The 23,258-nt window shown below is 40.5% G+C and overlaps 1 protein-coding gene across 9 annotated transcripts in view; it reads left to right on the forward strand.

Annotated features, from left to right (window-relative positions):
- The window catches only part of TRIP12 (thyroid hormone receptor interactor 12), a 1,052,161-nt gene that overhangs the window by 217,038 nt on the left and 811,865 nt on the right, over window positions 1-23,258 (forward strand). For 8 of the 9 annotated variants that reach the window (XM_053709826.1, XM_053709829.1, XM_053709830.1 and 5 more), the window contains 2 exons: window positions 20,400-20,505; window positions 21,094-21,227. In XM_053709826.1, the coding sequence (XP_053565801.1) occupies window positions 20,400-20,505; window positions 21,094-21,227 (240 nt within the window). The remainder of the gene's footprint in view (window positions 1-20,399; window positions 20,506-21,093; window positions 21,228-23,258) is intronic. The other variant, XM_053709835.1, reaches the window with a different exon arrangement.

Consider the following 23,258-nt stretch of genomic DNA (forward strand, 5'->3'; position numbering starts at 1 on the left):
ATATGTCATCGGCTCCACCATGGAAGCTACCTTTGAGACGAGACCTTCTTGTTCAAGGTCCGTTCGAACATCCGAATCTGGTCTCACTCCAACTGACTGCTTGGAGATTGAACGCTTGATCTTATCAAAGCGAGGGTTCTCAGATTCTGTTATTGATACTCTTGTTCAGGCCAGAAAGCCTGTAACTAGAAAAATTTACCACAAAATATGGAAAAAATATATCTGTTGGTGTGAATCTAAAGGATTCCCTTGGGACAAGGTAAAAATTCCTAAGATTCTATCCTTTCTTCAAGAAGGATTGGAGAAAGGATTATCTGCAAGTTCCTTGAAGGGACAGATTTCTGCCTTGTCTGTGTTACTTCACAAAAAGCTGGCAGCTGTGCCAGATGTTCAAGCCTTTGTTCAGGCTCTGGTTAGAATCAAGCCTGTTTACAAACCTTTGACTCCTCCTTGGAGTCTCAATTTAGTTCTTTCAGTTCTTCAGGGGGTTCCGTTTGAACCCTTACATTCCGTTGATATTAAGTTATTATCTTGGAAAGTTTTGTTTTTGGTTGCAATTTCTTCTGCTAGAAGAGTTTCAGAATTATCTGCTCTGCAGTGTTCTCCTCCTTATCTGGTGTTCCATGCAGATAAGGTGGTTTTACGTACTAAACCTGGTTTTCTTCCGAAAGTTGTTTCTAACAAAAACATTAACCAGGAGATAGTCGTGCCTTCTTTGTGTCCGAATCCAGTTTCAAAGAAGGAACGTTTGTTGCACAATTTGGATGTTGTTCGCGCTCTAAAATTCTATTTAGATGCTACAAAGGATTTTAGACAAACATCTTCCTTGTTTGTTGTTTATTCTGGTAAAAGGAGAGGTCAAAAAGCAACTTCTACCTCTCTCTCTTTTTGGATTAAAAGCATCATCAGATTGGCTTATGAGACTGCCGGACGGCAGCCTCCTGAAAGAATCACAGCTCATTCCACTAGGGCTGTGGCTTCCACATGGGCCTTCAAGAACGAGGCTTCTGTTGATCAGATATGTAAGGCAGCGACTTGGTCTTCACTGCACACTTTTACCAAATTTTACAAGTTTGATACTTTTGCTTCTTCTGAGGCTATTTTTGGGAGAAAGGTTTTGCAAGCCGTGGTGCCTTCCATTTAGGTGACCTGATTTGCTCCCTCCCTTCATCCGTGTCCTAAAGCTTTGGTATTGGTTCCCACAAGTAAGGATGACGCCGTGGACCGGACACACCTATGTTGGAGAAAACAGAATTTATGTTTACCTGATAAATTACTTTCTCCAACGGTGTGTCCGGTCCACGGCCCGCCCTGGTTTTTTAATCAGGTCTGATAATTTATTTTCTTTAACTACAGTCACCACGGTATCATATGATTTCTCCTATGCAAATATTCCTCCTTTACGTCGGTCGAATGACTGGGGAAGGCGGAGCCTAGGAGGGATCATGTGACCAGCTTTGCTGGGCTCTTTGCCATTTCCTGTTGGGGAAGAGAATATCCCACAAGTAAGGATGACGCCGTGGACCGGACACACCGTTGGAGAAAGTAATTTATCAGGTAAACATAAATTCTGTTTTTGACAGAAGTCAGAAAGTTGAAGATTCTGAACACATGCCGAACCCTTCAGTCCACTCCTTGGCCGTGGCTCAGTGCATGGAGGCAATTGGATTGATGGTAGCGGCAATGGACATCATTCCGGTTGCTCGTTTTCATCTCAGACTTCTGCAACTGAGCATGCTCAGTCAGTGGAATGGAGATTATGCAAATTTGTCTCCTCAAATAGAGCTAGATCAGGAGACCAGGGATTCTCTTCTATGGTGGTTGTCGTTGGATCATCTGTCCCAGGGGACATGCTTCCGCAGACCCTCATGGGAGATAGTGACAACAGATGCCAGTCTGATAGGATGGGGAGCAGTCTGGAATTCCTTGAAGGCTCAGGGTTTATGGACGCAATCGGAGTCTCTACTTCCCATCAACATTCTGGAGATGAGAGCAATATTCAATGCGCTTCAGGCTTGGCCTCAGTTGGCTTTCGTCCAAATTCATCAGATTCCAGTCGGACAACATCACGACTGTAGCTTACATCAATCATCAGGGAGGAACAAGGAGTTCGTTAGCGATGACAGAAGTAGCCAGGATAATTCAGTGGGCAGACTCGCTTTTGTTATCTGTTGGCAATCCACATCCCAGGAGTAGATAACTGGGAGGCGTTTTTTTCGGGGCAGACAGACGTTTCATCCGGGGGAATGGGAACTCCATCCGGAGGTCTTTGCCAACCTGATTCTCAGATGGGGCAGGCCGGAGCTGGATCTTATGGCATCTCGTCAGAATGCCAAGCCCCCGAGATACGGATCTAGGTCCAGGGATCCTCAGGCCGAACTGATAGATGCCTTGGCAGTGCCTTGGTCGTTCAACCTAGCTTATGTGTTTCCGCCGTTTGCTCTCCTTCCCCGGGTGATTGCTAGAGTCAAACAGGAGAGGGCTTCGGTGATCCTCATCGCTCCTGCGTGGCCTCGCAAGATTTGGTATGCCGATCTGGTGGACATGTCATCTCAGCCACCGTTGAAGCTTCCATTGAGGCAAGACCTTCTCATTCAGGGACCCTTCCATCACCTGAATCTAATTTCTCTGCAGCTAACTGCTTGGAGATTGAACGCTTGATTTTATCTTAGCGAGGTTTCTCTGATTCGGTCATTAATACTTTGATTCAGGCATGTAAGCCTGTTACTAGAAAGATTTACCATAAGATATGGCGTAAATATCTTTATTGGTACGAATCCAAGGGCTACTCATGGAGTAGAGTTAGGATTCCCAGGATTTTGTCTTTTCTCCAAGATGGATTGGAGAAAGGGTTGTCAGCAAGTTCCTTAAAGGGACAGATTTCTGCCTTGTCTATTTTGCTACACAAGCGTCTGGCAGATGTTCCAGATGTTCAATCTTTTTGTCAGGCTCTGACTAGAATCAGGCCTGTGTTTAGACGTATTGCTCCTCCTTGGAGTTTGAATTTAGTTCTTATGGTTCTTCAAGGGGTTCAGTTCGAACCTATGCATTCCATAGATATTAAGTTATTATCTTGGAAAGTTTTGTTTTTGGTTGCTATTTCTTCTGCTCGCAGAGTTTCTGAGCTTTCGGCATTAAATGTGATTCTCCTTATCTTATTTTCCATGCGGATAAGGTAGTGTTACGTACCAAACCTGGTTTTCTTCTTAAGGTTGTTTCAAATAAAAATATTAATCAGGAAATTGTTGTTCCTTCCTTGTGTCCTAATCCTTCTAAGACGGAGCGACTGTTGCATAATTTGGACAAGGTCCGTGCCTTGAAGTTTTACTTACAGGCAACTAAGGAGTTTCATCAATCTTCCCTGTTTGTTGTTTTTTCTGGGAAGCGTAGGGGTCAGAAAGAGACGTTTACATTCTTTGGATGTAGTAAGAGCTTTGAAATATTATGTTGAAGCTACAAAAGATTTCAGAAAGACTTCTAGTCTATTTGTTATCTTTTCTGGTTCTAGGAAAGGTCAGAAGACTTCTGTCATTTCTTTGGCGTCTTGGTTAAAGTCTTTGATTCATCATGCTTATGTGGAGTCTGGTAAATCCCCGCCTCAAAGGATTACGGCTCATTCTACTAGGTCAGTTTCTACTTCCTGGGCTTTTAGGAATGAAGCTTCTGTTGATCAGATTTGCAAAGCAGCAACTTGGTCTTCTTTGCATACGCTTACTAAATTCTACCATTTTGATGTTTCCTCTTCTTCTGAAGCAGTTTTTGGTAGAAAAGTACTTCAGGCAGCTGTTTCAGTTTGATTCTTCTGCTTATAATTTCAGTTTTTTTTTCATTATAAGATTAAAACTTTTGATTTGGGTTGTGGATTATTTTTTCAGTGGAATTGGCTGGCTTTATTTGATCCCTCCCTCTCTAGTGACTCTTGCGTGGAAGTTCCACATCTTGGGTATCTTCTATCCCATACGTCACTAGCTCATGGACTCTTGCCAATTACATGAAAGAAAACATAATTTATGTAAGAACTTACCTGATAAATTAATTTCTTTCATATTGGCAAGAGTCCATGAGGCCCACCCTTTTTGTGGTGTTTATGATTTTTTTTTGTATAAAGCACAATTATTCCAATTCCTTGTTTGATGCTTTCGCTCCTTTCTTTTCACCCCACTTCTTGGCTATTCGTTAAACTGAATTGTGGGTGTGGTGAGGGGTGTATTTATAGGCATTTTGAGGTTTGGGAAACTTTGCCCCTCCTGGTAGGAATGTATATCCCATACGTCACTAGCTCATGGACTCTTGCCAATATGAAAGAAATGAATTTATCAGGTAAGTTCTTACATAAATTGTTTTTTCTCTCCCCTCTTCACGTACCTGATATTCGGGTTCTTACACTATACAGGCCTTCCACACTCGCGGCTTGAAGAGAAGAAAAACTTACGTCAGATGATAACGGTAGTTCGTTTATCCAAACTTCACCTCGATAACTCCTATGCAGTAGCGGTCTGCTTGGACGCTTCCTCATCACGTGTTCTTCTGACGTCCTGTTCTTACGTTCCGTAAGCCTCACCAGTCAGATGTTGCCTCTTCTGGTCACATGCAAAAATTCGACCAATCGGTGCTCCTTAAAATTGGCTTTTTAGAAAGTAAGCCTTATTTGGGGTATTAAGGTTTGACAACACTTGCGCAGAGATTTAGAGTTCTTAGTACAGACAGTCTCTCAATCGACGCGTTTCGCCTTATTACATGGTTTTTTCAGGATGAAAGGACTAGTGTCTGTTGTTCCTTAAATACCCCTCCTCCTAATTTCGATTGGCTAGTTCATGCCTCCTCCTTACTTTAAGGTGGATTTTTCGTAAGTGAGGAACTCTGACCACCTGTGTCTCCATAATTTTTTCATGTCATCAGCCTCTTCTTTTCCTGTATATTAAACAGAATTTTTTCTTCTGTATGTTTTGTGTAATATTTTTTCCTCTCTCAAAGGTACTATATCAAGTGCATTATTAGAATATTAAAAACATACAGACAAAGTTAAATGTGCATTAATTAAGAATGAACGTTACACATATTGTATATAATACATATCTTAAAATCGTTTAACGTATCCATATTTCAGATTAACTTATTTTAATCTTCTATGTACATAATAATCTTGAAATTTATTTAACCTTTGAGTACACAGATTATGTATAGTACATATTTCAAAATCTATATGCATATGTTGATTAGTGGTAGTATTTAGCTAACTAACATTAGTATAGCCCTATATGAAAAATATTGCAGTCTCTCTTAGTCTAGAATAAAAGGACTTAAAGGGACAGTAAACCTCTGCTCTCTGCTGAGCGTGTCTGTTTTTTTTACTCAGCGCATCGGGCCAGCTGTATAGTCACAGCCCGGCCCGACCGCGCCATAACATTAAGTGAAGCTCGCTCCTGCTGTCAGAGCAGGAGCGAGCTGCACTTAGTCTTATGGCGTGGTCGGGTCGGGCCGGGCTGGGCTGTGACTATACAGCTGGCCCGATGTGCCGAGTAAAAAAAACAGACCCGCTCAGCAGAGAGCGGGTCTGTGAAAGCGGCATATTTTTAAAATATTAAAAGGGAAAAAAGGCTTTTATAACTATAACACTAAAATAATGTTATATAATTCTGCACTATGTGCAGAATTATATAACATTATTTTTTAGGTTTACTGACACTTTAAGTTGAATTCAGAGTTTAAGCCTGCAGGGTATAATGTTCCTAACTCATGTATTAGTTCTGCTTCTTTTCTGAGAATTTATGTTTCATAATTCCCTCACCTCCAATTCTTTCACTTTTTTTTACTGCCCAACATATTATATCTTTAGTGCTGTTTTTGTGTGCTGTTTTAAAATGATCATATAGGCGGGATTCCAACTTTCCTTTCTCAATATTGTACAGATGTTCTCTTATCCTGTCTTTATATGGTCTTGTTTCGCCCAAATACTGTAATTTACACGGACACTGTAAAATGTATAGTATCCCTTATAATTGCATCTTATGGTATCCTTTATGTCATAACATTTTCCTGTGCTAGTAGATGTGAAGGTTTTTACTTTTTTACTATGTTAACATGCTTTACAGCTGTGGCAAGGAAAAAAGCCACAGATTTTGTTCCCTTTCATATTTCTCTCTCTTGCATTCTCTTTTTTCCTTTTGTATTCACTGGGGGCCAATATATTCTTTAAATTTGCTTTTCTATAAACAAATTTAGGTTTTTCGGATATTTCCTTTCCTAAGAGTATATCTGATTTGACCACGTGCCAATGTTTACGTATTATTTTCTCCATAGCTTTATGTTGTTGATTGTAGGTAGTAATAAATGGTACTTTAATTTCTGTTTTTACATCTGACACTACTCTTTCTTCAAGATTGTCTTTCTTTCTTCTCTACTTCTTGTTTTGCTGTTTCTAGTACCTTTTTTATCATATTTTCTTTCTAGAAATCTATCTTCCAATATGCGGATCTGTTCTTTATAATCTGTTACCTTGGTGCAATTTCTTTTTATTCGTAGAAATTGTCCCTTGGGGTATTGTCTATCCATCTTTTTAAGTGCCAGCTTTTTGAATGGATAAAATTATTGGCATCTACCTCCTTAACATGGTTTTTTAGTAGTTAGTGTGTTTTCTTCTATCATAATGTCTAGGTCCAAAACGTAATTTTTTCTTTACTATGACTATGGGTAAATTGTAGTCCTATAGTGTTCATTCATTTCTCTAAAGAACTGTTGTAATCTATTTTCACTCCCTCTCCAAATGATTAAGATGTCATCAATAAATCTTTTATAGAGTACAAGGTTTTCGTCACGCTGATGAACTTCTAAAAATTCCTGTTCCCATTTGCCCATAAACAGGTTGGCATAGCTTGGCGCAAACCTCGTACCCATAGCTGTTCCTTTCACTTGTACAAACATTTCATTGCTAAATGAGAATACGTTTTTGTGTTAAGATGAATTTAATACCTCTTAGTATGAACTCATCCAGCTCATTAAGTTCTATTTTTATTTCCTTTCAGAAAGTGTTCTATGGCTTTAATCCCCAGTTTGTGGTCTATATTCGTATAAAGCGATGTTACATCGCAGGTGGCTATAATTAATTCATTATCCCATGGAAAATTGTCCAATATATTTATGTGTGTCGTTTCTTTAATATATGAGTTTAACATTTTTACATGTTCCTGTAGGTGTAAATCTACAAATTCGGAGAGATTTGGTAAAAAGTAAAAAATAGCCATTTTGGGAAATTGTTGATTTATATACCCACATTCCTTTTTGTGATTATTTCTTTCCTTTCTGCTTCTTCTAACATTTTACTAAGGGCATTTTTGTTTTTTTTTTCGTTTGGATTAATCTTAATTTTTTTTTATGTGTGGTAGTGTCTTCCAAAAAACGATATGCTTCCTGAAGATAGTATTCGTTATCCATCACTACTATCCTTTATCTGCTGGTTTGATGACTATTTCTGTATTATTCTTTAAGTTATTTCAGATGTCTCTTTTTTTTGTTAAATTATATTTAACATTCTTATTTACATTTAATTTGGCCAGATCTGCTAGCACTAGTTTTTCAAATACATTCAGGCTATTACCTTTCTCATGGGTAGGGTAGAATGTGGATTTTTGTTTTAAATGTGTTTCCTTTCCTATATTTTGTGCACATGTTCTTTCTATTGGATTTTTTAGAAAGTCCCTTTTTAAGGTCAATTTCCGCACACATTGGGAGACGTATATGCGTTTCAAATTTATTTAGCTTTTTAGTTGGGGCAAATGATAAACCTAATTTGAGAATTCTTTTTTTTTTCCTCAGATAATATTGTCTCTTATATTGAAAATCCCTTTGTTTGTGTTCATTTCCACTTTTTTTGGATTTGTTCTGTTTCCCCCTCTCTTTCCTCTAAGCTTCTTTTTCTGGTTCTCATTTTGCTTATTTGATTCTGTCCTATCTCTAAAAAATTAGTGTTGTTGGAATTACTTGTACTTGCAACTTCTTCTCTCATATTTGTATTTTCAGTATTGCTGTCTATTGGTTGGAATCTATTTCTTAGCGGTATTCTCCACTCTTTCTGTGTTTTGTTTTGTCTTTTTGGTGTATTAAAATTTTCTTCCCTCCTGTTATATCTATTGGGGTACTGTCTCTCTTCTCTCCCTCAATACTCTCCTCTTTGGAAGTTATATTTTTCTTCTCTATACTCTGGCCGTATCCTATTTGATGAATAGTAATCATTTCTATAATTTGGTTGTGTGTAATATCTCTCATGTTCATTACTCCATCCCATTTCCCTATGGTTTTCTTGGTACATAATATCTATCCCTTCCTCTCCATTCATTGTCTCTAGTTTTATATTGGTGTCTATCATATCCTTGTCTTCCCTGCTGGGGTGGTTTATATAAATTTTGCGATCTCACTTTATTTTTTGTTATGTCTATTTGGCTCTCTTTTATCCTATCTTCCAAAATATTTATCTTGGGGATTTTCTCTACCATTTTATTTATTTCTTCTATATTTGTACCTGTGTTGATCTCTATTATTGGGGTCCCATAATCACCCTTATCTCTGTTATATTTTCTGATTTTTGTTTTCTGTAAGTTAAAATTTAGGTCAGTAACATGTGTTATGATATATTGTTCATTTTCTTTTTGAATGTTCTATTGATCTTTAATTTCATTTATTCTTGCACTAAAGGTTTCTAAAGTTATTTTTCTTGATTTTTTGATAATTTCAATTAAACCAAATGATGCTTTTTCTAGGACCTGAAACCACTCTTCCTGTAAAGATTCATTAACCCCTTAAGGACCAGCGACGTACCCTGTATGTCACTGGCCTTTTTTTGGGACTTGATTGTTTTATAGCGCGGTCTTGCCACCAGTGTTGAGACTGCTCTATTCCACAAAGCCTGCTGGAGGGAGTGCATTAATAGTGTGTTCTTGCTAGACTTGTGCTATTATGTCCTGAAAAAACCCTTAACGACCAGTGACATACAGGGTACATTGTGGTCATTAAGGGGTTAAGATTGAATGTGCACTTTTTATCTAGTCTTAGACCCCTAGGAACCATATTGTGTTCTATATATTTATCCAAAAATACTATTTCTGTTTTTTGTTTTAACTCTTTTGTTAGAATATTTTCTAATTCCTCCATTAATTCTCCTATGTCACAATCTTCTATCTGTTGTGTTTCTGTATTTATATGTGCCAATAAATTCTCTCTCATGTTAAAAATATCCATGTTTCTATTTAATCAATATACTTTATTCTCCTTTGCTGTGGGTGCTGCTATTGATGAAAGGGAGTAGTTAGTAATATAGTGTACTCAGCAAGAGTGTTACCAAAGCGCTACCCTGTAGATTAATCAAGCTGTTCCAAAATACAGCCCTCCCTAGTAGGCTGTGTATAATTAAGACAGAGAAAATAACACAATGATTTGGAACTGCGCTTTTGTAGCACGATTAATCAATCATCATCAATTTCAAGATTATTATGTACTTAGAAGATTAAAATAAGTTCATTTGAAATATGTATATGTTAAAAGATTTTATTATATGTATTACATACAATATGTGTAACGTTCATGCTTAATTAATGCACATTTAACTTTGTCTGTTTTTAATATTCTAATAATGCACTTGATATAGTACCTTTGAGAGAGGAAAAAATATTACACAAAACATACAGAAGAAAGAATTCTGTTTAAAGTGAAGGTAAAGTTGCGGCTCTCGGATCATTCATATATGTAGCCTATGCGCTAATATATGAAAACGCTAACTTGTAATAAAAAAATAAATAATTGTAACATTATATTTTTTATATATTACATTTGCTATTGACTGTACCGTCGCTCCACCCTCGATTTGACTTCCTGGTAAGTGCTCTATCCCATGTAGAAAGCGGCCCCACCCGCTTTCTACGTAAGCAGCCAGGCTCACTCCCTATTAACTAAGATGTGCGCATTGTGTTGGGCATGCGCTGTAGATAGAGGGGGCGGTTTGTCTACAATCGTGGGCACCTAATGGCCAGGATTTCAATTGGATGCCGGCGTTTACATCACCATAACAAAATATGTGACACAGAGCCGGGCAGTACGCTGAACTCTAGTATTTAAGGTTTGCAATGTCATATCGTTTATTATTCAAAATGAAAAAAAAATTATGAATTAAACTTATGTTTATTTTTATTGATCTTTCAAATCCTGCTTTTCATATGGTGCAACTTTACCTTCACTTTAATATACAGGAAAAGAAGAGGCTGATGACATGAAAAAATTATGGAGACACAGATGGTTAGAATTCCTCACTTAGGAAAAATCCACCTTAAAGAAAGGAGGCATGAACTAACCAATCGAAATTTGGAGGAGGGGTATTTAAGGAACAAAAGACACTAGTCATTTCATCTTGAAAATGCCATGTAATGCGAAACGCGTCGATTGAGAGACTGTCTGTACTAAGAACTCTAAATCTTGTCAAACCTTAATACCCCAAATAAGGCTTACTTTCTAAAAAGCCGATTTTAAGGAGCACCGATTGGTCGAATTTTTGCATGTGACCAGAAGAGGCAACATCTGACTGGTGAGGCTTACGGAACGTAAGAACAGGACGCCAGAAGAACACGTGATGCGGAAGCGTCCAAGCAGACCGCTACTGCATAGGAGTTATCGAGGTGAAGTTTGGATAAACGAACTACCATTATCATATGACGTAATTTTTTCTTCTCTTCAAGCCGCGAGTGTGGAAGGCCTGTATAGTGTAAGGTGAACCCGACTATCAGGTACGTGAAGAGGGGAGAGAAAAAAGGTTTATCAACAGGAAAACAGAGGTGAGGATAAATATACCTAAATAATATAATTTTCCTCTGACCACTATCTGTGTGGATAACAGGGACAAAAACAGCTGTTCTGTTAAAAACAGAGACTTATTGACTCAGATATTCATACGGACTATAAAACTGGGATAATTTAGAAGAGTGTATATACTGCATCCTCAAAGGCTATATCGTGCAAAGGTGCATATAGAAAAAAGTTTTTTATAAATATTCTTCAAAGAGGATTGTTCTTATTATAACTTGCAAAGGTGCATATAGGAAAAAGAGTTTTTTTATATTATTCCTCAAAGAGTGTTGTTCTTATTTATATACATAATTTACTATTAATTGAAGTTTGTATATATATTTTTAGCGACCGGTCGCATAGTATTGTGTACATTTTAACATTTTTTTATATTGTAATAAAATTTATTTCTCCTACATTGGTGTATCCGGTCCACGGCTTCATCCTTACTTGTGGGATATTCTCAATCCCTACAGGAAGTGGCAAAGAGCACACAGCAGAGCTGTCCATATAGCTCCCCTCAGGCTCCGCCCCCCCAGTCATTCTCTTTGCCGCTCTAACTAGTAGCATCTCCACGGGGGTGGTAAAGAGTATGTGGTGTTAGTTGTAGTTTTTTATTTCTTATTTATTTTCAAGAGTTTGTTATTTTAAAATAGTGCCGGCTTGTACTATTTACTCTGAAGCAGAAAGTGATGAAGATTTCTGCTGAGAGGAATATGATTTTAGCACCAGTAACTTAAATCCATTGCTGTTCCCACGCAGGACTGTTGAATACCAGAGAACTTCAGTTGGGGGGAACAGTTTGCAGGCTTAACTGCTTCAGGTATGATCAGTCATTTTTCTAACGATCGAGTAATGCTAGAAGACTGTCAGAAATCCCCTCAGGGATAGGTAAGCCATTTTTCTTAGACTCTGTATAAAATGATGGCTTATATTAAGGGCTCTATGCTGGTTGACACTATTGTGGGCTTAATCGATTGCTTTTTAGCATGTTTTCAGTATAAATAAGGTGTTTTTTCAGACTTTGAAACACTTATGGGGTTTAATATTGCACCTGGCACTTATTTGGACACCTAATCTAGTCTAAAAGGCCCCTCAATTGCGCAGTTGTTTAGACTAGGCAGTTCATGCAGCTTCACGTGGGGAGTCCAGAGACATCAGAAAGGACTTCAGAGAGGCTTATTTCCTACTTAAATAATCCCTAAGGAAGGTAAAAGCCACAGTAGAGGCTGTGGCATTGTACTGTAGTGTTTTTTACCGGTTAACTGCTATTAGCTCCGGTTTGGGCATTAGGGGGTTAATTGGTCTGAAATTTGTGTGCAATCTTTTCAAAGCATTAAGACACTGTGGTGAAAATTTCATTAAAATCGGATGTTTATTTGATGGTTTTTTGATGTTTCAGTAATAAAGTGTGCACTTTTATTATTTAAAGACACAGTAACGTTTTTGTCAAATAATTTTTATTGCATTGAAGTAATGTCTAAGTCTGTCAAACATGTCTGACCCTTCAGATAGCCTATGTTCTGTATGTTTAAAGGCCAAGGTGGTTCCCCCATTAAATTTATGTGTGAAGTGTACCATAGCGTCCAAACAGCTTAAGGACCGTACAATCACGCTTAAAGATGTAGCCCAAGATGATTCTTTAGCTGAAGGTAGTGATGATAGCTCGCTATCCCCTCCTTCTGTGTCAACACCAGCTATGCCCGCTAGCGATGCCCAGTACATCTAGCGCACCAATTGCTATTACTATGCAACAGTTAGCAGCAGTAATGGATTATTCTCTCGCAGCATTTTTAGCCAAACTGCCAGCTTTTCCAAGGAAGTGTGATTGCTCAGTTTTAAATACAGAAAATGAGCAAGCAGACGCAGAGGATAATTTATCTGTAGTGCCCTCACATAAATCGGACTTGGTGGTGAGGGAGGGCCTGTCTGAGGGAGAAATTTCTGACACAGGAAAAGTTTCTCAGCAGGCAGAGCCTGATACCATAGCATTTAAATTTAAGCTAGAACACCTCCGCGCCCTACTTAAGGAGGTCCTAGCTACACTTGATGATTGTGACCCTTTGGTGGTCCCAGAAAAATTGTGTAAAATGGACAAATTCTTAGAGGTCCCAGTACACACTGATGCGTTTCCGATACCTAAGAGGGTGGCGGATATCGTGACTAAGGAGTGGGAGAAGCCAGGTGTACCTTCTGTTCCCCCTCCTATATTTAAGAAAATTTTCCCAATTGTTGACCCCAGAAGGGACGCGTGGCAGACGGTCCCTAAGGTAGAGGGGGCAGTTTCAACGCTAGCTAAGCGCACGACTATACCAATAGAAGACAGTTGCGCTTTCAAAGATCCTATGGATAAAAAATTAGAAGGTTTACTTAAGAAAATTTTTGTTCAACAGGGTTTTCTTCTTCAACCAATTTCTTGCATTATTCCTGTAACCACTGCAGCGGCTTTTTGGTTTGAGGAACTAGAAAACTCGCTCCAGAAGGAGACTTCTTATGATGAAGTCATGGAAAGAATTCACGCCCTGAAGTTGGCTAATTCTTTCATTACAGATGCCGCTTTGCAGTTAGCTAAATTAGCAGAGAAAAATTCTGGTTTCGCTATCGTGGCGCGCAGAGCGCTTTGGCTAAAATCTTGGTCGGCGGATGTGTCGTCCAAAACAAAATTGCTTAATATTCCTTTCAAGGGTAAGACCCTATTCGGGCCAGAGTTGAAAGAAATTATTTCAGATATCACTGGGGGAAAGGGCCATGCCCTTCCACAGGATAGACCTTTCAAAGCTAAAAATAAGTCTAATTTTCGTTCCTTTCGCAATTTCAGGAACGGACCTGCTTCTACCTCTACAGCCACTAGGCAAGAGGGTAACGCATCCCAGCCCAAACCAGCATGGAAACCATTGCAAGGCTGGAACAAGGGTAAACAGGCCAAGAAGCCTGCTGGTGCTACCAAGACAGCATGAAGGGGTAGCCCCCGATCCGGGACCGGATCTAGTAGGGGGCAGACTTTCTCTCTTTGCTCAGGCTTGGGCAAGAGATGTTCCGGACCCCTGGGCACTAGAAATGGTCTCTCAGGGGTATCTTCTAGAATTCAAGGACTTTCCTCCGAAGGGAAGGTTCCACATGTCTTGCTTATCTTTAGACCAGATAAAGAGACAGGCATTCTTACATTGCATAGAAGACCTTTTAAAAATGGGAGTGATACACCCAGTTCCAACAGCAGAACAAGGACTGGGTTTTTACTCAAACCTGTTTGTAGTTCCCAAAAAGGAAGGAACTTTCAGGCCAATTCTGGATTTAAAAATCCTAAACAAATTCCTCAGAGTTCCATCATTTCAGAGTTCCATCGGACAATTTTACCAATGATCAAGGAGGGTCAATATATGACTACCGTGGACTTAAAGGATGCGTACCTGCATATTCCTATCCACAAAGATCACCATCAGTTCCTAAGGTTCGCCTTTCTGGACAAGCATTACCAGTTCATGGCTCTTCCCTTCGGATTGGCAACTGCTCCCAGAATTTTCACAAAGGTGCTAGGGTCCCTTCTAGCGGTGCTAAGGCCAAGGGGCATTGCAGTAGCACCTTGCCTAGACGACATCTTAATACAAGCATCGTCCTTTCACAAAGCAAAGGCTCATACGGACATTGTTCTAGCCTTTCTAAGGTCTCACGTGTGGAAGGTGAACATAGAAAAGAGTTCTGTCCCCGTTCACAGGGGTTCCCTTCCTGGGAACAATAAGACTCGGTAGAAATGAAAATCTTTCTGACGAAGGTCAGGAAGTTAAAACTTTTGAACACTTGTCGAGTTCTTCAATCCATTCCTCAACCCTCCATAGCTCAGTGCATGGAGGTAATAGGACTAATGGTTGCGGCAATGGACGTGGTCCCCTTTGCTCGAATTCATTTAAGACCACTGCAACTGTGCATGCTCAAACAGTGGAATGGGGATTATGCAGATTTGTCTCCCCAGATACAAATGGACCAGAAAACCAGAGACCCACTCCTCTGGTGGTTGTCTCAGGATCATCTGTCTCAGGGAATGAGTTTCCGCACACCGGAGTGGATCATTGTCATGACTGGCGCCAGCCTCTTAGGCTGGGGTGCGGTCTGGGAGTCCCTGAAAGCTCAGGGTCTTTGGTCTCGGGAAGAATCTCTTCTCCCGATAAACATTTTGGAATTGAGAGCGATATTCAATGCGCTCCAGGCATGGCCTCAACTAGCGGAGGCCAAATTCATCAGATTTCAGTCGGACAAAATGACGACTGTAGCGTACATCAATCATCAGGGAGGAACAAAGAGTTCCCTGGCGATGAGGGAGGTATCCAAGATCATCAAATGGAGAGAGGATCACTCCTGCCATTTATCAGCAATTCACATCCCAGGAGTGGACAACTGGGAAGCGGATTATCTGAGTCGTCAGACTTTCCATCCGGGGGAGTGGGAACTTCACCCCAAGGTTTTTGCCCAGTTAACTCAGCTATGGGGCCTATCTGATGGCGTCACGTCAGAACTCCAAAGTTCCACGTTACGGGTCCAGGTCCAGGGATCCCAAGGCGACATTAGTAGATGCCTTAGTGGCGCCTTGGTCGTTCAATCTAGCTTATGTCTTTCCACCGTTTCCTCTTCTCCCCCGGCTAGTAGCCAGGATCAAACAGGAGAAGGCTTCGGTAATTCTAATAGCTCCTGCGTGGCCACACAGGACTTGGTATGCAGACCTGGTGAATATGTCATCGGTTCCACCATGGAAGCTACCTTTGAGGCAGGACCTTCTAATCCAAGGTCCATTCGAACATCCAAACCTAGTTTCTCTGCAACTGACTGCTTGGAGATTGAACGCTTGATTCTAGCTAAGCGTGGGTTTTCGGAATCAGTTATACTCTGATCCAGGCTAGAAAAATTTACCATAAGATATGGCGGAAATATCTTTGCTGGTGCGAATCCATGGGTTACTCATGGAGTAAGATTAGGATTCCAAGGATACTATCTTTTCTCCAAGAAGGATTGGAGAAAGGTCTGTCAGCTAGTTCCTTAAAAGGACAGATATCTGCTCTGTCTGTTTTGTTGCACAAGCGTCTGGCAGCCGTGCCAGATGTTCAGGTGTTTGTACAGGCTTTAGTCAGAATCAAGCCTGTCTTCAGACCTGTGGCTCCTCCATGGAGTCTAAATATAGTTCTTTCAGTTCTTCAAGGGGTTCCGTTTGAACCTCTACATTCCATAGATATTAAGTTACTATCTTGGAAAGTTTTGTTTTTTGGTTGCTATTTCTTCTGCTAGAAGAGTTTCTGAATTGTCTGCTTTGCAGTGTAATTCACCCTATCTGGTGTTTCATACAGATAAGGTTGTTTTACGTACCAAGCCTGGTTTTCTTACAAAAGTGGTTTCCAATAAGAATATTAACCAGGAAATAGTTGTTCCTTCTCTGTGTCCTAATCCAGTTTCTAACAAGGAACGTCTGTTACACAATCTTGATGTGGTTCGTGCTTTGAAGTTTTATCTAAAAGCAACTAAAGACTTTAGACAAACATCGTCCTTGTTTGTCGTCTATTCTGGCAAGAGGAGAGGTCAAAAGGCGACTGCGACCTCTCTGTCTTTCTGGCTGAAAAGCATCATCCGGTTGGCTTATGAGACTGCTGGAAGGCAGCCTCCTGAACGAATTACAGCTAACTCTACTAGAGCTGTGGCTTCCACATGGGCTTTCAAGAATGAGGCTTCTGTTGAACAGATCTGTAAGGCAGCGACTTGGTCTTCACTGCATACATTTGCCAAATTTTACAAATCCGATACTTTTGCTTCTTCGGAGGCTATTTTTGGGAGAAAGGTTTTACAAGCAGTGGTGCCTTCCGTTTAGGTTACCTGACTTGTTCCCTCCCTTCCGTTTAGGTTACCTGACTTGTTCCCTCCCTTCATCCGTGTCCTAAAGCTTTAGTATTGGTTGCCACAAGTAAGGATGAAGCCGTGGACCGGATACACCAATGTAGGAGAAAACAGAATTCATGTTTACCTGATAAATTTCTTTCTCCTACGGTGTATCTGGTCCACGGCCCACCCTGGCATTTGGTCAGGTTTAAATTTATTTTTGTAAACTACAGTCACCACTGCACCCTATGGTTCTCCTTTTTCTCCTAACCGTCGGTCGAATGACTGGGGGGGCGGAGCCTGAGGTGAGCTATATGGACAGCTCTGCTGTGTGCTCTCTTTGCCACTTCCTGTAGGGATTGAGAATATCCCACAAGTAAGGATGAAGCCGTGGACCGGATACACCGTAGGAGAAAGAAATTTATCAGGTAAACATAAATTCTGTTTTTTTACTTTGCCGATTGATTAATCGTGCTACAAAAGCGCAGTTCCAAATCATTATTATTTTCTCTGTCTTAATTATACACAGCCAACTAGGGAGGGCTGTATTTTGGAACAGCTTGATTAATCTACAGGGTAGCGCTGTGGTAACACTCTTGCTGAGTACCCTATTTTTCAATGCTCTGAAGGCTTGGCCTCTTCTGGGTTCGTCCCAGTTTATCAGATTCCAATCGGAGAACATTACCTCGGTGGCTTACATCAACCATCAGGAGGGAACGAGAAGCTTCCTTGCCATGAGGGAATTTTTGGATTCTGGAATGGGCGGAGGCCCACAAATGCTCGCTATCTGCGATCCATATTCCGTGTGTGGACAACTGAGAAGCACACTTTCTCAGCAGGCAATCGTTTTATCTGGGGGAATGGTCTCTCCATCCTGAGGTGTTTGCGGAGATTTGCAACAGATGGGGGACATCGAAGATAGATCTCATGGCATCCAGACTCAGTACCAAGCTACCCAGGTACAGGTCGCGGTCCAGGGATCCCCAGGCAGAGCTGATAGATGCCTTAGCAGTGCCATGGGTTTCAACCTAGTTTACATTTTTCCACTGTTACAACTTATCCCTCGGGTAGTGGCCCGCATTAAGCAGCAGCATGCTTAGGCTATTCTCATTGCTCCTTCGTGGCTGCCAACGATGTGGTTTGTGGACCTGTTGGGGATGTCATCATCTCCTCCATGGAGGTTACCCTTTCGCAGGGATCTGCTGGAACAGGGTCCTTTTGTTCATCAAAATGTAGATTCTCTGAGGCTGACTGCGTGGAGATTCAACGCTTAGTCGTAGCCAAGAGAGAGGGTTTTCTGAGAGTGATTGATGCTCTCATTCAAGCTAGAAAGCCGGTCACCCATCGCATCTATCATAAGGTGTGAAGGACCTACTTATTCTGGTGTGAAGAACGTGGATTCCCTTGGTATAAGGTCAGGGTATCCAGAATTCTTTCCTTTCTCCAGGACGGTTTGGAGAAGAGACTTTGCTGCTAGTTCCTTAAAGGGACAGATTTCGGCTCTTTCGGTGTTATTGCAGAAGAGGCTCGCTGAGCTTCCTGATATTCAGTCTTTTGTTCAGGCTCTGTCGAGAATCAGGCCTGTGTTTAGACATTCCGCTCCTCTTTGGAGTTTAAATGAAATTTCTTAAGGTTTTGCAGAGGGCTTCGTTTGAGCCCATGCATTCGGTTGACATTAAGTTACTGTTTTGGAAGGTTCTTTTTCTATTGGCTATTGCTTCGGCACACAGAGTCTCTGAAATGGCGGTCTTGCAATGTGAGCCTCCTTACCTAGTTTTTCATGCTAAGGCTGTTCTTCGCACTGGGTTGGGTTTTCTCCCTAAGGTTGTGTCTGATCGCAACATCAATCAGGAGATAGTGGTTCCTTCCTTGTGTCCTAATCATCCTTCTTCAAAGGAACGATTACTTCATAATTTGGATGTGGTTCGGGCTTTGAAATTCTATCTTCAGGCTACTAAAGATTTTAGACAGACTTCGGCATTGTTTGTCTATTCTGGGATGCGCAGAGGGCAGTAGGCTTCTTCCACTTCCCTATCCTTTTGGTTGAGGAGCATTTTTCGCTTAGCATGTGAGACAGCGGGACATAAGTCTCCTCAGAGGATTACGGCTCATTCAACTAGAGCTGTGGCTTCTTTGTGGGATTTCAAGAATGAGGCCTTTATGGAGCAGATTTGTAGGGCGGCTACGTATTTGTCCTTGCATACCTTTTCAAAGTTTTACAAATTTGACATTTTTGCTTCGGCTGAAGCAGCTTTTGGGAGAAAGGGTTTTGCAGACTGTGGTGCCCTAAGAATAGGGTCCGCCTCTCTTTTTTACCCTCCCGGTTTCATTGTGTCCTGGAAATTATCTGGTAAGCATATTTAGTTGTCAATCAGGAAATTGTTGTTCAATCTCTGTGTCCTAATCCTTCTTCCAAAGAACTTTAGTTACACAATTTGGATGTTGTACGTGCTCTTAAATTCTACTTACAGGCGACCATGGATGTTCTCAAGTCCTCTGCCCTCTTTGTCTGTTTCTCTGGGAAACATAAAGGTCAGAAAGTTACTGCTACTACTTTCTTTTTGGCTACGAGACTGCTAGATAGCAGCCTCCTGAGAGAATTACGCCTCATTCCAGAAGAGCTGTTTCTTCTTCTTGGGCTTTCAAAAATGAAGCTTCTGTGGAACAAATTTGCAAGGCTGCTACTTGGTCTTCTCTACATAGTTTAAAAAAAAGTTACATATTTTGATATTTTTTTCCTCGGCTGAGGCTTCTTTTGGGAGAAAGGTTCTTCAAGCGGTGGTGCCTTCTGTTTAGGACTGCCTGTCTTATCCCTCCCTATTTATCTGTGTCCTCTAGCTTGTGTATTGGTTCCCAACAATAATTACTCAAGACGTGAACTCACCATATCATAGGAAAGAAAAAAAAAAAAATTATGCTTACCTGATAGATTTATTTCTGGAAATGGTGAGTCAACGACCCCACCCTTTATTTTAAGACAGTTGTTCTTTTGACTATAACCTCAGGCACCTCTACGTCTTGTGTTACTCCTTTTTCTCCATTTCCCTTTGGTCGAATGACTGGGGGTTGTGGGTAAGGGAGTGATACTTAACAGCTTGGCTGTGGTGCTCTTTGCCGCCTCCTGCTTGGGGTAACAACAGTAATTGATGAAGCTGTGGACTCACCATATCCGGAAATAAATTTATCAGCTAAGCATAATTTTTTTTTTTTTTTAGGTATGTGCAATCTGAAGCTTTGTAAGCTGCCGAATGTGGAAGAAGGCGGCTACTCTGGGTCTTTGGCACTTTTTAGAGCCAGATTTCTTCTTTTGAAAGTGAAACACGCTAAAATCTGGGCAAATCCAGATCTTAGTGTGCTGCACTTTCACAAGGAGAAATCTGGCTCAGAAAGGAGCTGAAGGCTGCAAGTGGCCGCCTTCTTTCGCATTAAGCAGCTAAATAATGTTTTTTTTTATAATTGTGCGTGCTTGGGATAGTGTTGTGAAAGGATTTAGGGCTCACCGGCATAGAGAGAAAACACGCACAATCTTTGTCTTTTTTTTGAGCATTAAATTGTAAGAGAGAAACCACCCTTAAGCTAAAATTTGCCTTTATAAAATTGTTTGAAGGACTTTGCAATACTGGCAAGACCTGAGCTTTAGATCATCAAGCCCTTAGAGTTTAATACAATGGAAGATAGTTGCTTATAAACATACTAAATTATATATAATTTTTTTCCTCAAGACTTGCGGAAGTCTACAAAAAAGCGCAGTGAGTCACCACCGGCTGAGCTCCCCAGTTTGCGGCGGAGCACACGCCAGAAGACCACGGGCTCCTGCGCTAGCACCAGGTACACAAGTTATGCTTAATGACTGACATAATGAAGAAATTGAGAATGGCTACCTGTCTCTATTAATGTCATTCTGGAAATTCATAATTTGCCATGTTAAGTCTTGTAACACATCCAACTAAATAAAGGCATGTTCTAATGTAATAAAATTGTCATTTGTTAGAGCATTTTATTTTATGACTAGTGTCTCTTGATATGGATAATGCCAATGTTTGGAGAATAGATTCCTATGCCGCACCTGTCTCAAAACCATGTCTCCTAGCAGGATTTGAGCTATGTTTTTAAACCGTTTTACATTTTTAAAAACATATTTTGCCACGGAGCATTTTTTTATCATTAATTATTCCTTTATGTAACCATCTTTATATTTGCACCTTTTTTACTACTATTCATGTTTATTGTTGTATAGATGTTAGATTATGGATTGGAATGTGTTTATCATACTTTCTTTAAATCTCTGTCTGGTATTTGACTTTCTATCCGTTAGCTTGTAGTGTTATTTACCTAGATCAGTGATATGAGTAACTACTTCTCTGATTTTTGTCTCCATCTTTTTCTTCTTCTTCGTCCACCTCCCCCCCCTTGTAGTCGGCGAGGCTCTGGCCTGGGCAAGCGAGCAGCAGCTGAAGCTCGCCGACAGGAGAAGATGGCCGATCCTGATAATCAGGAGGGTGCTAACTCTTCAGCTGCACGTACTGATGAGACCGCCCAGGGAGCTGCAGGTAATTATTGTGATACTGTGCCAGAAAGAAAAAATTGTGTTAACTTATTCAACGTGTGAGCATGTGCATAGGGATTCTCTATTTCCAGTCTTGTAATAGTTTTGTATGGCGCAACCCACTAGGAGTCTGAGTGTTTTTGATACTGCTCATATCAACAAAGTTCTAACATAGAAATAAAATTTTAACATTTTATTGTGAGCATTGAATTGGACTTGTCATTTAGTTCTACCTGTTAGTGCTTTTTTTTTTAATACATACTTTGGTACTTTTTAAATCAACATTTATATTGGCAGTGTAATGAGTGACTGGTTATTTAGCAGATAGACATATAGCTACTTAGGCAACCTTCTTTGAATCCTATAAAAATAAAATCTTTATGATCACACATAGCGGAAGTCGTTACTGATGTTGAGGAATACAATTCCCTTCATTGTTGCTTGGAAAAGTAAAAGTTCTTTGCTTTTGTGATTCAGACAGAATATACCATTTATTTTACAAGATAAGATGAGTCCACGGATTTCATCCTTGTTGGATATCGCCTCCTGGTCAGCAGGAGGAGGCAAAGAGCACCACAGCAGAGCTGTATATATAGCTCTTCCCTCCCACTCCAGTCATTCTCTTTGCCTGTGTTAGTTAGATAGGAGAAGGCAAAGTGAGGTGTTAGTGAAGATTCTTCAATCAAGTGTTTATTATTTTTAAAGTGGTGCCTCTGAGTGCTACCAGGGCATGGTCTCCATGCCGTCTATGATGTTGAATCATAGACGGCATGGAGACCATGCCCTGGTCCAGGATGGATCTTGTAGGGCTTGATTTCCGTGTTTGCTCTTGTTTAGTTTCAAGCTCAAATAATTTCCTCTCGGGCAGTTTCTGCTTTCATAATTGTCTGTGGCTCAGACATAGGGAGGGACGTTCTTACACTGTGTAGGAGTCCTCTCAGTCCTGGGAGTGGTTGGCCCAGTCCTGATATTGGTATTGGATTTAGGGTTACCAGTTGGGTTGTTGTTCCTTGAAAATGGGAATTTGTTCCATTTTTCTCCCTTGCTCTTGGAAGGTTGTTTTATATCACCTGTGCAAGGGTCAAGTACTTTCCTGTACCGTTCATGAAACTCGTCTCCAGTTCTGGGGTTTACCTTTCTCTTGTTAAGTGTATCCAGTCCACGGATCATCCATTACTTGTGGGATATTCTCCTTCCCAACAGGAAGTTGCAAGAGGATCACCCACAGCAGAGCTGCTATATAGCTCCTCCCCTCACTGCCATACCCAGTCATTCTCTTGCAACTCTTAACTAAGATGGAGGTCGTAAGAGGACTGTGGTGTTTTATACTTAGTTTATTTCTTCAATCAAAAGTTTGTTATTTTTAAATGGTACCGGAGTGTACTGTTTATCTCAGGCAGTATTTAGAAGAAGAATCTGCCTGCGTTTTCTATGATCATAGCAGAAGTAACCAAGATCCTTTGCTGTTCTCACATATTCTGAGGAGTGAGGTAACTTCAGAGGGGGAATAGCGTGCAGGTTTTCCTGCAATAAGGTATGTGCAGTTAATATTTTTCTAGGGATGGAAAATGCTGCTGATACTGAAGTAATGTAAGTAAAGCCTTAAATGCAGTGATAGCGACTGATATCAGGCTTATTAATAGAGATACATACTCTTATAAAAGTGTATTTTAAAACGTTTGCTGGCATGTTTAATCGTTTTTTACATATGTTTGGTGATAAAACTTATTGGGGCCTAGTTTTTTCCACATGGCTGGCTTGAATTTCTTTCATGTAATTAGCAAGAGTCCATGAGCTAGTGACGTATGGGATATACATTCCTACCAGGAGGGGCAAAGTTTCCCAAACCTCAAAATGCCTACAAATACACCCCTCACCACACCCACAAATCAGTTTTACAAACTTTGCCTCCTATGGAGGTGGTGAAGTAAGTTTGTGCTAGATTCTACGTTGATATGCGCTCCGCAGCAGGTTGGAGCCCGGTTTTCCTCAGCGTGCAGTGAATGTCAGAGGGATGTGAGGAGAGTATTGCCTG

This window comes from Bombina bombina, chromosome 4, assembly GCF_027579735.1.
Source record: "Bombina bombina isolate aBomBom1 chromosome 4, aBomBom1.pri, whole genome shotgun sequence".
NCBI lineage: Eukaryota > Metazoa > Chordata > Amphibia > Anura > Bombinatoridae > Bombina > Bombina bombina.